Source organism: Protopterus annectens, chromosome 2.part1, assembly GCF_019279795.1.
Source record: "Protopterus annectens isolate FY-2018-M chromosome 2.part1, PAN1.0, whole genome shotgun sequence".
Taxonomy (NCBI): domain Eukaryota; kingdom Metazoa; phylum Chordata; order Ceratodontiformes; family Protopteridae; genus Protopterus; species Protopterus annectens.
Genome location: NC_056729.1, coordinates 1,451,270,505 through 1,451,282,147, shown reverse-complemented (window position 1 = coordinate 1,451,282,147; position 11,643 = coordinate 1,451,270,505). Strand labels below are relative to the sequence as shown.

The 11,643-nt window shown below is 39.0% G+C and overlaps 1 protein-coding gene across 1 annotated transcript in view; it reads left to right on the top strand.

Annotated features, from left to right (window-relative positions):
• Nucleotides 1–3,343: 3,343 nt before the first annotated feature.
• The window catches only part of N4BP2 (NEDD4 binding protein 2), a 1,502,684-nt gene continuing 1,494,384 nt past the window's right edge, over nucleotides 3,344–11,643 (top strand). The window contains exon 1 of the mRNA XM_044062929.1: nucleotides 3,344–3,855. Coding sequence (XP_043918864.1) covers nucleotides 3,627–3,855 — 229 coding nt within the window. The 5' untranslated portion in view covers nucleotides 3,344–3,626. The remainder of the gene's footprint in view (nucleotides 3,856–11,643) is intronic.

Here is an 11,643-nt window from a genome sequence, read left to right as displayed (position 1 = left end):
TGTATTGTATCGAAGGCTTTAGCAAGGTCTAGGTAGGCTGTGTGGACCACCTTCCCCTTGTCAATGGCCTTGGTGACTGTTTCAAAGAAATCGGCCAGGTTTAAGAGGCAGGATCTGCCCTTAACAAAGCCAAACTGGGTAGGATCCAGTGTCTGTAGGTCCCCAATATCTTTATTTATGAGGTCCATGATGATCCTTTCCATAGCTTTGCAAACCAAGCTAGTTAGGCTTATGGGGTGATAGTTTCCAGGATCCGTTGAGGCACCACCTTTGTGTAGAGGGACCACTGTTGCTGTACGCCACTCTTTGGGTACATATCCTGTAGTAAGGCTGAGATTGAACAGTAGTTTTATGTTTGGGTTTAGCTCTTCTTGGAGTTCATGTAGGACGCAGCCTGGGACACCGTCTGGTCCCATTGATGCTATGTTTTTTGCTTTGAAGAGGGTGGCTCTTACGTGAGCATCTGAGATGTCAGGGGGGCAGCACTCTGCTGGGATAGATATTTGCCCTTTTGATGGGAAGGGGGGGAGAAGTTTGCACTGAACCTGTCAGCTTGGATGTTGGCAATGTCTGTGGGTTCGGTGTATTTTTTTGTCATTTTGGACTAATTCTGAGCATATCTGGGAATTCCCACCCAGGTTCCTAACATAACTAAAGAAAGCCTTGTGATTATCCTTAGTGTCCTGTGCAATTTTTCTCTCGAAGCTGGCTTTAGATGATTTTAAGAGTGCCCGTAGTTTTTTGCTAATACTGATCAGAGATGCCTTCCCTTTTTGGGATTTTGCTCTATCATGTAGTAGCTTCCTCCTTCTATTGTATAGTTTGTTTATGGCTGGGGTCCACCAGACAGGACGTCTGCCTTTGGAGGATTGGGTCATGGTATTATTTGGGATTGCATGATCCATGCATTCCTGAAGGTGTTCATAGAATGCATTTATAAAGGATTCTGTGGTCTGGGCCGTATTTTACACAGGCCCGGGGGCTTTGAAGGATTCCAACTCGGTTTTGAGGAGTGTGAAATTTGCTTTAGAGAAGTTTTTCACTGTGGTTTTCTGGGCAGGGGGTGGGGTCGGGATGAGAATATCCAGTGAGATTAGTTTATGGTCCGAACTTACCAGTGAGGGATACACTTCTGGTGTGGAGCATAGAGTCCCCATGTTGGTGATGATCAGGTCCAGTATGTTTTCCCCTCTTGTGGGAGTGGTAACAAGTTGTTCCATAGCATTTGAGTTTGTAAATTCTAGGAACCTTTGGGCTAGGGTGTTGGAGCTAGAGTAATGCTCCCAGTCAATGTTTGGGTAGTTGAAGTCGCCCAATATAATGGTGTTTGGAGAGACCTTCATATTTTCCAGTGTTCTCAGGAAGGCTGAGTGGGGTTCCTAGGTTTGGGAGGGTGGTCTGTAGCAGGCTATAAACTGGAAGGCAGTTTTACCCACTGTTAGTTGCACATGGATAGTCTCTGATGCTTCGTGCTGTGCCACCAACCTGGAGGTGTGGGTATCTTTGACGAATATTGATACTCCCCCTCCTTTTGTGGTTCGGTCCAAGTTTTGGGGCCAAAAAGCATGGTTTGAGGTATAACCTGGTAGTGCTGGGGTGCTCTCGGGAGCCTTGAACCAGGTTTCTGTTACTGCACAGATATCGATGTTCTCCATGCTAAGGAGAGTTTTGAGTGCGTGCATCTTGAGGTTTAGACTTCTGGCGTTGAGTAGCATTACTCTTAGTTTCTTATCCCTATAGATATATATATATATATATATATATATATGTATATATATATATATATATATATATATATGTGTGTATATATATATATATATATATATATATATATATATACATATATGTGTATATATATATATATATATATATATATATACATATATGTATATATATATATAACATATATATGTGTGTGTGTGTATATATATATATATATATATATATATATATATATATATAAATATATGGGTCTACCTGAAATTATTGAAATCCTAAAAGGTCGAAGAAAACATCGTCGAGACGAAATCAGCGAAAACTCAATTTAGTGAAGGATCCAGTCGGTAAATATATTCCCAGTTGGCCAACAAGGTGAACTTTGCCCTTTTCCCAACTGTAGTGCGATCTCTGAGTTGGTATATTCAGTTGGGGGCACAGCCCCCCCATATTCGATGGTGTGGTGGGCATAGCCCCCCCACCTGGATGGGTTGGGGATGGTGCGGTTTTGCTTTTGTGATGTTTTATGTTAGTGATTACTTACACTGGGAAGATATACACACACACACACACACGTATATGTATATACACAAACGTATATATACATAAAAAGTCAAGGACATTCAGAAGCCATATAGCTGAAACACTTGATGTCCTTAATTTATTTAATTTAATTTATTTTTATTTTACATTTATTAACTGGGAAAGTCCGACTGGACACAGATCCATTTTCAGCAGAGGCCCGGGAAGAAAAGCTTCAAGAACATTTCATACAAGGAAATTTTACATACATAAACAGCACTAGACATCTAATAAACACATAGCAAGCGGAGGCCCGGGGAGAAAAACGCCAAGAACATTGCATACAAGGAAATTTTACAAACATAAACAGCTCTAGACATCTGGGTCATTTGCATACATCCCATGGCCATCTATTACAGAAAGTTTAAGGTATCACACAATGAAAACTCTACCTTGACTAGGTTTTCACGTAGTTTTATACATATATGGCATATATATATATATATATATATATATATATATATATATATATATATATCTTATGTTAAACAGATATATGTATATATGTCAAAAGTTATATGATTTGCTTACCACTATTAGTAATGTAGACTTACTAATGATAATTGCACTTGTGCAATTGGAGCATCTTGGTGAATTGTTATTAATATATTAATAACTGGACTGATTAGCTAAATATTAGGCAAAATGCAAATAGAACACATTTAGGAAAATAAGTGTCCATTGTCAGTAAAGATCACTCATTTCCTATTAAACACGATACTACTTAATATAACTTTGGAATTCAGGGTTCAGGTATTCAATAATCGGATGATTCAAGGCATACACAGTAAACGAAATCTGAATTAATATACATTTTCCTGAAGTAAAATTAGTCTATAACTCTAATTACGGTCATTATTTATTTCGTGAATACGTGTAGTTCACCCCGTTTTTTTCAAAAGTAACACATTTTAGTATAAAGACATGCGCGAGTTAGTGGTTACACTATAAAGAACACGCGTTAGATAAATCGACAAAATAGAGGTGTGTGAGAACGCGACGTGGTGATGCAATCAATGCAGGCTGGAAGTTATATAAAAAAGAGAGCTGTATTTTTCAGAAAGCGGCATAAAGTTTAAAGTGTCACATAGGTTACTTGATTGTTGTACAGTTTTACCCTTTAAAGAAATGTGTGATAATGTTAAACACATGCTTTTAAAAGTCTAAGCTGGAGTAATGTTTTGCCATCCAAAGGATGACGGTGCAATTTACGGGACCCATGAGGGGCGTTCCCAGTTGAATGTTTTATTTACAAATTCTCAGAGTAGGAGTTGACACGTAATGCTTTGTTTTGTTTTTTTAGTACTACACGTTGTTGATAACAGGAGATGCCAAGGAGGAAGAAAAATGGTCTTGCAAGTTCTCCTAAAAAATATCATAATACAATTGAGCCTGTTGGAAGCGGGCAGTTTGGTCCCCGTGAAGCAGTAGCTATGTTTTCCAGTGAGTCGTCACCTTGTGAGGGTCATGAAGCGGTTCTGAACCGTATGCTGGAAATATTTTCCCACTTAGAGCCACAGGTTGTTCACATGGTTTTGTCCGAATGTGATTTTCGAGGTAAAGAAGAATATACAGATGATGGGAAGTGTACATTTTGCAAGGATATAGTAAATTGCGAACTGGTTTTATGGTTAACTTAAGATCCCTGTTTGTGGCCTATGTCACTTAGCTAACTTGAGTTTACTTTGTTTTTGAAAGCAAGTATGGGACACTGTAGTTAACACACTATAGAACCTGGTCGCGTCTGATATTGCAACAACATTGTAATTAATGGACCATATCCGACTGTGTGGAAGTAGCTGGTCTCCTCTACGATTGTTTAACGCGGAAGTGCGATAATTTGGTCTTGCATACATTTAAACTGTGTGGTACAGTTTCACTCTTCTTTCAGAGTTTTAGAATTCCAGATTGTTTTTGCGAGTGTTGAGTAGTGCGATTTTCTTACAATGAACCCGTTACCCAACTAATGTCAGCCGCTTCTGTACGTCTACGCTTTAGTAATTATGACAGGTTAGAAAATCCTTATATTCCTCTTTTCTATTTTAAAAATCTTACGTATGCAGCAGCATGCCTGTCAACTGTTCCTTGTTTGTGTAGGGCATCCCTATTTTTGATCCTTCCCTTGTAGAATTTTTCATTTCCTTGTTAACAGATATTTTAGTTTTATGCTTCTTGTTCAGATGGTCCATAGTGATGCAGAGTATGCTAGACTGTTGGCTTTTTACATAATAAGAGTAATATTTAAAAATTATCCCATTTTTCGAACTTTGTTCCCCCATTGTTTTGGGGGTTATCCAGAGGTGTCGAGCAGGAAAATTGGTATTTATCGATAAAGTAAATAGGCATTATAAAGTTACATATATTTTTCAGTTCCTTCCACCCTCTCATTGCTTAGGCCAGTTATGAAATACATCAATATTTTGTTGTTTTATAGAAAAATATGTATGATTTTTAGTGTATTGTATAATTTAGTTTGAAATTGGAAATGTAGTTGTGCAAGTAAAGTATGATAAATAATAAATGCTGACTTAGTTCTACCATTTTCACATTTGTTCACATTGCACTACAAATCCAGTAACCGTAAGAAAAGGTGGAGAAGTGGAAATTGTGGGAAATTAAAGATCCTTCAGCCATTTACAGTTATTTTTGAGTAAAACACTCTAATAATTTGTGTCAGTTTTTGCGTAATATTGGAAAGGGCTTAAGTTACAGAGCATAGAGGAAAAAAGGGTTGACAGATAATTAAAAAATGTTGATAAAGGTGAAGGGTATTTCCATAGTTATTATCCCTGACTTGGTCACAGCCAGATAGCTCACACAGAGCGAACCAGAATTGATGTTTAAGTAGCATTCGTGAGCTACTCACTCATCTTTTGAGATCATAACTACTGTTAATTTTCTTGCACAACTTACGAGTGACAATACTGTGTCTCTGGAGTGTTATTTTTATTTCAGTAAACCATATTCCTTGTTGTCTACAGATACAGGACATTGTTTTCCTCTTATTCTAAAAGATTCATATCTTCTCGTTGGACCATTCATCCAGTAGGAGTGAACTTTTAATTACTGGGTTGCATAGAGGTTTCATTGATGATGATGTAGTTATGTTGTTGTGGAAATCTTGTTGCACCTTTCTAGTTTTTTGGAGTGAGTGCTGCATAGTAAATGTTATGGTAGAAATAAGTCTGTATGTTTTTATTTTTCTCCTTACATGCATTACCTGGTGCCCGAGATTGGAGGCCAATCTATGCTACTCTTCATTTGGCTGTGCAGAACAATGCTACTTACTGTGTTACAAAATTATAGTTCTTCATGTTGGTTCAGTTTGTCATAAGAAGCAGTTTTAACATTAAAAGCTGTTAGGTAGAGTAGAAACCCATTCTATTAGTTTTGTTTTATTTGTTCTTGTCAGATTGTTAAATGGTGTAGAAATGGTTTTATTAATGGTTATTTTGTTAGTCACATTTGGTGTTTTAACTAAACTGTAATTAAAAATATTTGTTTTTAGTTAGATCTGTCCCTTCTTTCTCATGGCTGGAAAGGTTCCAACTGGATTTACCATTGTTAACTAACACGTAAATATGCAAATATGATACTTTAACAAAGGAGGTTTGTTTGAATATTGGTTGGTGTGGACAGTGTTTCTTCCATTAATTCATTTTCATGTAGACAAGTTTAGGTGCTTAATGTAACTGTGTTGGTGGTCTGCAGACCTGTTTTCATCCAGGAACTTGGCCAGTAGGCAGTCAGTGTTGCTACATGCAGGACATCAGTGTTTGGAAAGCACAGTGATTTTAAAATGCAAGAAACGTGTGTATACTTTATAGGATACACAAATAAGTACTGAGATAAGTATGGTAGTGATAGGGTGTGTAGGTCGAATAATATATGTGCTAGTAAATAGTGGACTGTTTACATTTTGGTGTTTTTTGCAATCTGTTGTATGTTAGCAGTTTTTATACAGTTTGCGTAGCAATAGTATTTATAATCGGTGTTTAGGATTTTCAGCACTTTTTTTTTTGATTGTGGTGAAATACATAGTTTTCTTTATATCACGTGGTAAGCAATTCCAAGCTGCTGTCTCTCTTGTTTGAAAATGCTTTCTTCCTTGCAGTTTCAGCAAAGATTGGTGAAGTGAAGTGAATAGGTGGTTTCCAGAAGTGCAAGTTTTGCAGCCAGAGCTGGACAGTATGAGCAGAGTAATGACTTTAGCAGTAGTTTGGTAGTTACAGTAATGAGTGGCCTTTTAGCTTTCTGCTCTGTGGTACCATGGTAAATACTAGGGCCATTTAGACATCTAATTCTGTAACTTCTGTTGACTGCTTCTTGAAAGGTTTGTATGTTTTGCACATTAACTGAGGACAAAACTTTGCGAGCAATATTTCTGTTGATTCTTTATTGTTTGTAGTTAGTTATTGTGGTGTTATGTTGTAATAGGTCATAGTACTTGCAAGGTATTGTGAGGTAGGTTTTGATCTGTTAAGTGATTCTGTGTATGCAATTTTAGAAATTTAGTCGTTGATCAGCCATCATACTGTGACAAAATGCTGTACCTAGGTATATTTGGAAAAGATGATCTCTGGAGGTCAAAGACGTAAAGTGGAATTCATCCTACGTTTTTACTATATACGAAGCAACATTGTAGTAGTTTTGCCTATCTTTGCTAGCATTGTATGTAATTAGAATTATTTTGTAATTTGAGGTTTGATAATGCTAAGTTTGTAATGTCTGCATTGATTGTGCCATTTATTGTGGTTAGGCCTAGTGGCATATTATTTACTAAAATTTGAAAGAATTAATGGTTTTAGGATAGAATCTCTTTGGGATTCCCAGCTAAGAAGATCCTGCTTTCAGCTATATTATTGCCAGATTGAACTGTGCACATTCTAACCTTACAGTAAGTTGCAAATCATTTCAGTACAGTTTCAGAAATAAAATAGCTAGGTAATGATTTTAATTGAAGTGAGTGTCTGACTGAGTCAGATGCCCTTTTTAAGTGGATAAACCATGCTTTATTAAGTTTTTTCTTTTGCTTCATATATGTGATTGTTGATTGAATAAATGGCTGAGTGTTATGTCCTTTCTGGAAACCATATTGCTCAACAGTAGTCCTTACTTTGATATGTAGTTCATTAGCTGAACGTAGAGCAGTTTTTTCCTAATTTTAACTAGTGGACAAAGCATAGCAGTGGGCCTGAAATCTGAAGCAGCTTTATGGGCATTTGTTATTTCTATGGATTGGGTTCTGTCTGTATGGAATCATGCCTTTGATCATAGTTACATTGTAAATATGATGTGAAAGCTTTGCTTTATGTTGTGAAGCTAGCTTTAGAAATTTGAGTGATGAGTGACTGCCTGAGTAATATAGGTGGGTTTCCGTTCCTCATTTACCTGCTATGTTATTGTGCCCCTTCATTACAATGGAGGTAGACCTAATAGATTACAGTGAGATCTTTTGAGTTCCTGTTTTAGAGTTTGATTAATGTGTGGTCTTGGGGTTGGGGCAATAGTGGACTTGTTTTATTTAGTAGTTTACATTCTTTCTTTCTGAAAGTTCAGAAGTGTTGGTGAAGATTTTGAGTGTCTCAAAATTGTTTAGATTAAGTCTAGCAAACTTTTTGTCTTTTGTAGTATGTGTGGCATTGGTTATTTTTTAAACATTTCTTGCTTTCTTGTTTATATTTGGAAACTTTTTTTAGTAGTTATTGCTGGACCTGCTTTCTATTCATTCCATGCCTTATCTTTTTTGCTTCATTCATTGTCTAGTATGCTGTGATAGCCATGGGCATGTCGACCCATTCATAGGTTCATAGATTGGTACTAGACTATCGGCCCTAGGGTCTATACAAGCCTAGCCATAACAATTCCCTGGTTATTTCTACCCATAGTATTTGCTTCCCTGGACCCCTGTCTAGCAGGGTGACTGATGTGTTCCCTGGGGTGAATTTCCTATCTCCCATCCAGTCATCAAGGTTCTTTTTGAAGAGGTCCTCTGCTTGACATGTATGGGAGTCTATTCCAGAGTCTGGGGAGTGTCTGTGTCAGGAACCTATCCCCCCAGCATGTTTTGTTCATTGTGATGATAAGGTTTAGATCCCTGGAGCGTGCCTCTCTGAGGGATTGGGATTTCTTTAAGTGTAGCATGTCCAACAGCTCTGGGTTTGACATGGCCTTGTATGTTAAGCAGAGATCGCCTCTGAGTGAGTAGACGATATGCGACAGAGTACAGGTGGAGTTTTTTTTAGATGGTCAGCATAGGGCATCTGCTTTAGGCTTGTGATTCTTTTAGTGAGGTATTTTTGTGGCCTTTCCAGTTGTTGCAGATGTCTTGAGAAGTACATACCGAACAGGGCATTGTATTCTATAATGGGTCTAATGAGGAATGAGTACAGTGGGACAATGACCTCCTTTTTTAGAATATCCGCATCATTTTGGGATTCAATAATGACTCCCAGTTTGCAGTCATCTGCGAACTTTGTTAGCCAGAGTCCCGTAGTGTTGGCCTGTACTTCAGAGAAGTAGATGCAACAAGAGCGGTCCCAGGACTGAACCCTGAGGTACTCCACTTGTCTGGAGCTGAATTTGGAGTCAGCCATTTTTACAATGTGGGTTCTGTAGTAAGCCAGTTGGCAACCCATCGAGTGACGTAGGGATTCATGACGAGCTTAATATGTTTATCTATGATTCCAGAGTGGGGGATGGTGTTGAAGGCTTTGGCGAGGTCCAGATAGGCTGTTTGGACCGCCTTACCCTTGTCCACGGCTCTGGAGACTGATTTGAAGAAGTCAGTCAGGTTCAGGAGACAAGATCGGCCTTTCATGAACCCAAACTGTGCGGGGTCCAGCTTTTGAAGGTTGCCAGTGACTTTGTTTATAAGTTCCATGATAATACGTTCCATGGCCTTTCTAGGTCAGGCTCTTCAGACTGATGGGGCAGTAGTTCCCGGGATCCAAGGTGGATCGGGATAACTGTAGCTGTGCGCTACTCAGTCAGCATGAAGCCTGAGGTGAAGCTATGATTAAACATGACACTTAGGTGAGGTGCAAGTTCATTTTGCAGTTTATATAGTACACAGACTGGGATGTTGTCTGGTCCCATGGATGGTGTATTCTTAGCTTTGGAGAGTGTTTTTTTTTACCTGTGTGGCCGTTATTACTGGAATGAGCCCTTTAGGGGGTGAGAGGGGGGTGAAGTTTGCACTGAATTGATCTGCCAGGATTTTGCCAATATCCTTGGGATCAGTATATTTAATGCCATTCTGTTGTAGTTCAGAGCAGGTCTGAGCATTTACATTTAGATTCTTGACATAGCTATAGAATGCCTTGTGTTTGACTTTGGAATCTTTGGCAAGTTTATTTTCATAACTAGCTTTGGAGGATTTTATGAGGGATCACTGCTTCTTACTGAGGCTGGTAAGGGAGTTGTCTCATTGGAAGATGTGAATTCTGTATGGTTGCAAGAATATTGAGGAGTTTGTTCAGTCCTGTTTTGTAGGGTGGTTATTTTTAAGTTGGCCTAGTTGATGGTGTTCACTTTTAGCCCAATGTTTGCTATGCATAGTCTAGAAAGTTTTAAGTTTTCTTACTGATTAAGGCAATAGTTTGTCATTTCCATTAAAAAAAAAAAGTTACACAAACAGCATTATTGTCTTTTTCTTAAGCATTCTTTGCCTCTCTTTCACATTTATATCAAAACATAATATTCCTAACTATTGAACCAGTAAATAATTATTTACATCATGTATACATTATTCTTAAATATTATTCTATGTAAACATGCCTGGGTTTGCGATTACCCCCTTTCCTCTAACTAGTGTAGTCCAGATGCATATTTGCTGTATCCAGGACTGTATGTAAGCTTCTGAGCCTACCAAGCCTTTCTGTGTTGGAGGGAAGCCTTTCTACCTTTTCAGTGGGAGTGGTAAGCACTAGGTAGCCTATCTACCACATGAGGAGTGGTTTCTGGCCCAGAAATTGTAGTTTTTTTGGCAGTTTGGGCAGTTTTTCCATCTCTTTCAACTTTCTGGTTTAAAAGCCCGCGTTTGTGCTAGTTTCCCGCCTTTCCTGTAACTAGTCTAGTCCAGATACAGATTTGCTTTATCCAGGACTGTTTGTAAGCTTCTCAGCGGTGTCGAAGTCTGCTCTTCAATTTTTCCCTTAGATCTAATAATTCTCTCCAATTCCTGAACTTTTACTAGCTTATTAATTTAGCACTTTATCAAACTTCTTGCAGCAATTATTGTAGCACACAAAAGTGCTACCAGCACTAAACGTTATACAAGGAAACAGCTCCAGTACTTAGTATTAATGCTCACTCCTCCAGGCATGTCTAAAGTTCAGTTCCCTGTGCTTTCTGCTATTAACCTGGTGAACTTATCCTGAGGCAATGTAGCAACTGTCTCATGTACACTGACAACCCTCTCCTCTTACCTCCCAACACTCAGACTTGCAAGAGATGCAGTTATATATCCAAATTGGAAGCCACGCACTCTCCAGCCAAGACTTTAATAGCTGGTTAAGAGGAGCAGGTCAACACTTGCAGCACACCACATGGAACACATAGCCCTCCAGAACACACACCAGCTCTGCCTTTACATAAAAACACAAACCGCACACCCACCTTCTTGGAGGCTCTCAATAAAAATCTACCCAAACAGCAGAGACCTCCAAGGCAGAAACACACTCCACCACCACAACACAACACTATTCACGAGATACATGACTTTCCGAAACCAGTGTGCCACTCAACCAAAGCTCCTAAGACAAAACAGCATGCCCAACACGCTAGTCATAGGTGACTTGATAGTAAGGCACACTGATGTCCCACTCACTAGGTTGAATAAGTAGAAAGTAACAGTCAGCTGCCTGTCAGGTGCTAGGATCCGCCACATAATGTACGCACTCAAGTCCCTCAACAGGTACAAATATGACTCTGTCATTGTACATGTGGGTGTTAATGACCTGAGACGTACTTCTCTGGACTACATGAAAAGAGACATGGAGGAGCTCTTGGGATTGTGTAGCCCAAGCGGGTACAACCCTAGCCGTAAGCAGCATCCTACCATCACCCAGAATGATACCACAGTACAAGCAGAAAATTATTGATTTCAACAATTGGCTAAGTTTCTGGTGCCATTGTAAGGGGATCCAGTATCTGTCTGCCTGGGATGACTTGATTGACAGACCTCGATGCTTTGCCAGAGATGGCCTGCATCTGTTACCCCTGTGCTTTCGGATACTGGATGAGGCCCTTGCCACCCCAATAGTGCCTTTTTTTTAGGCGGTGTTCCAAAGACCAAATTACCACCATAACAGCTGCAAACAAGTGCAATTTGAGGGCCATGCT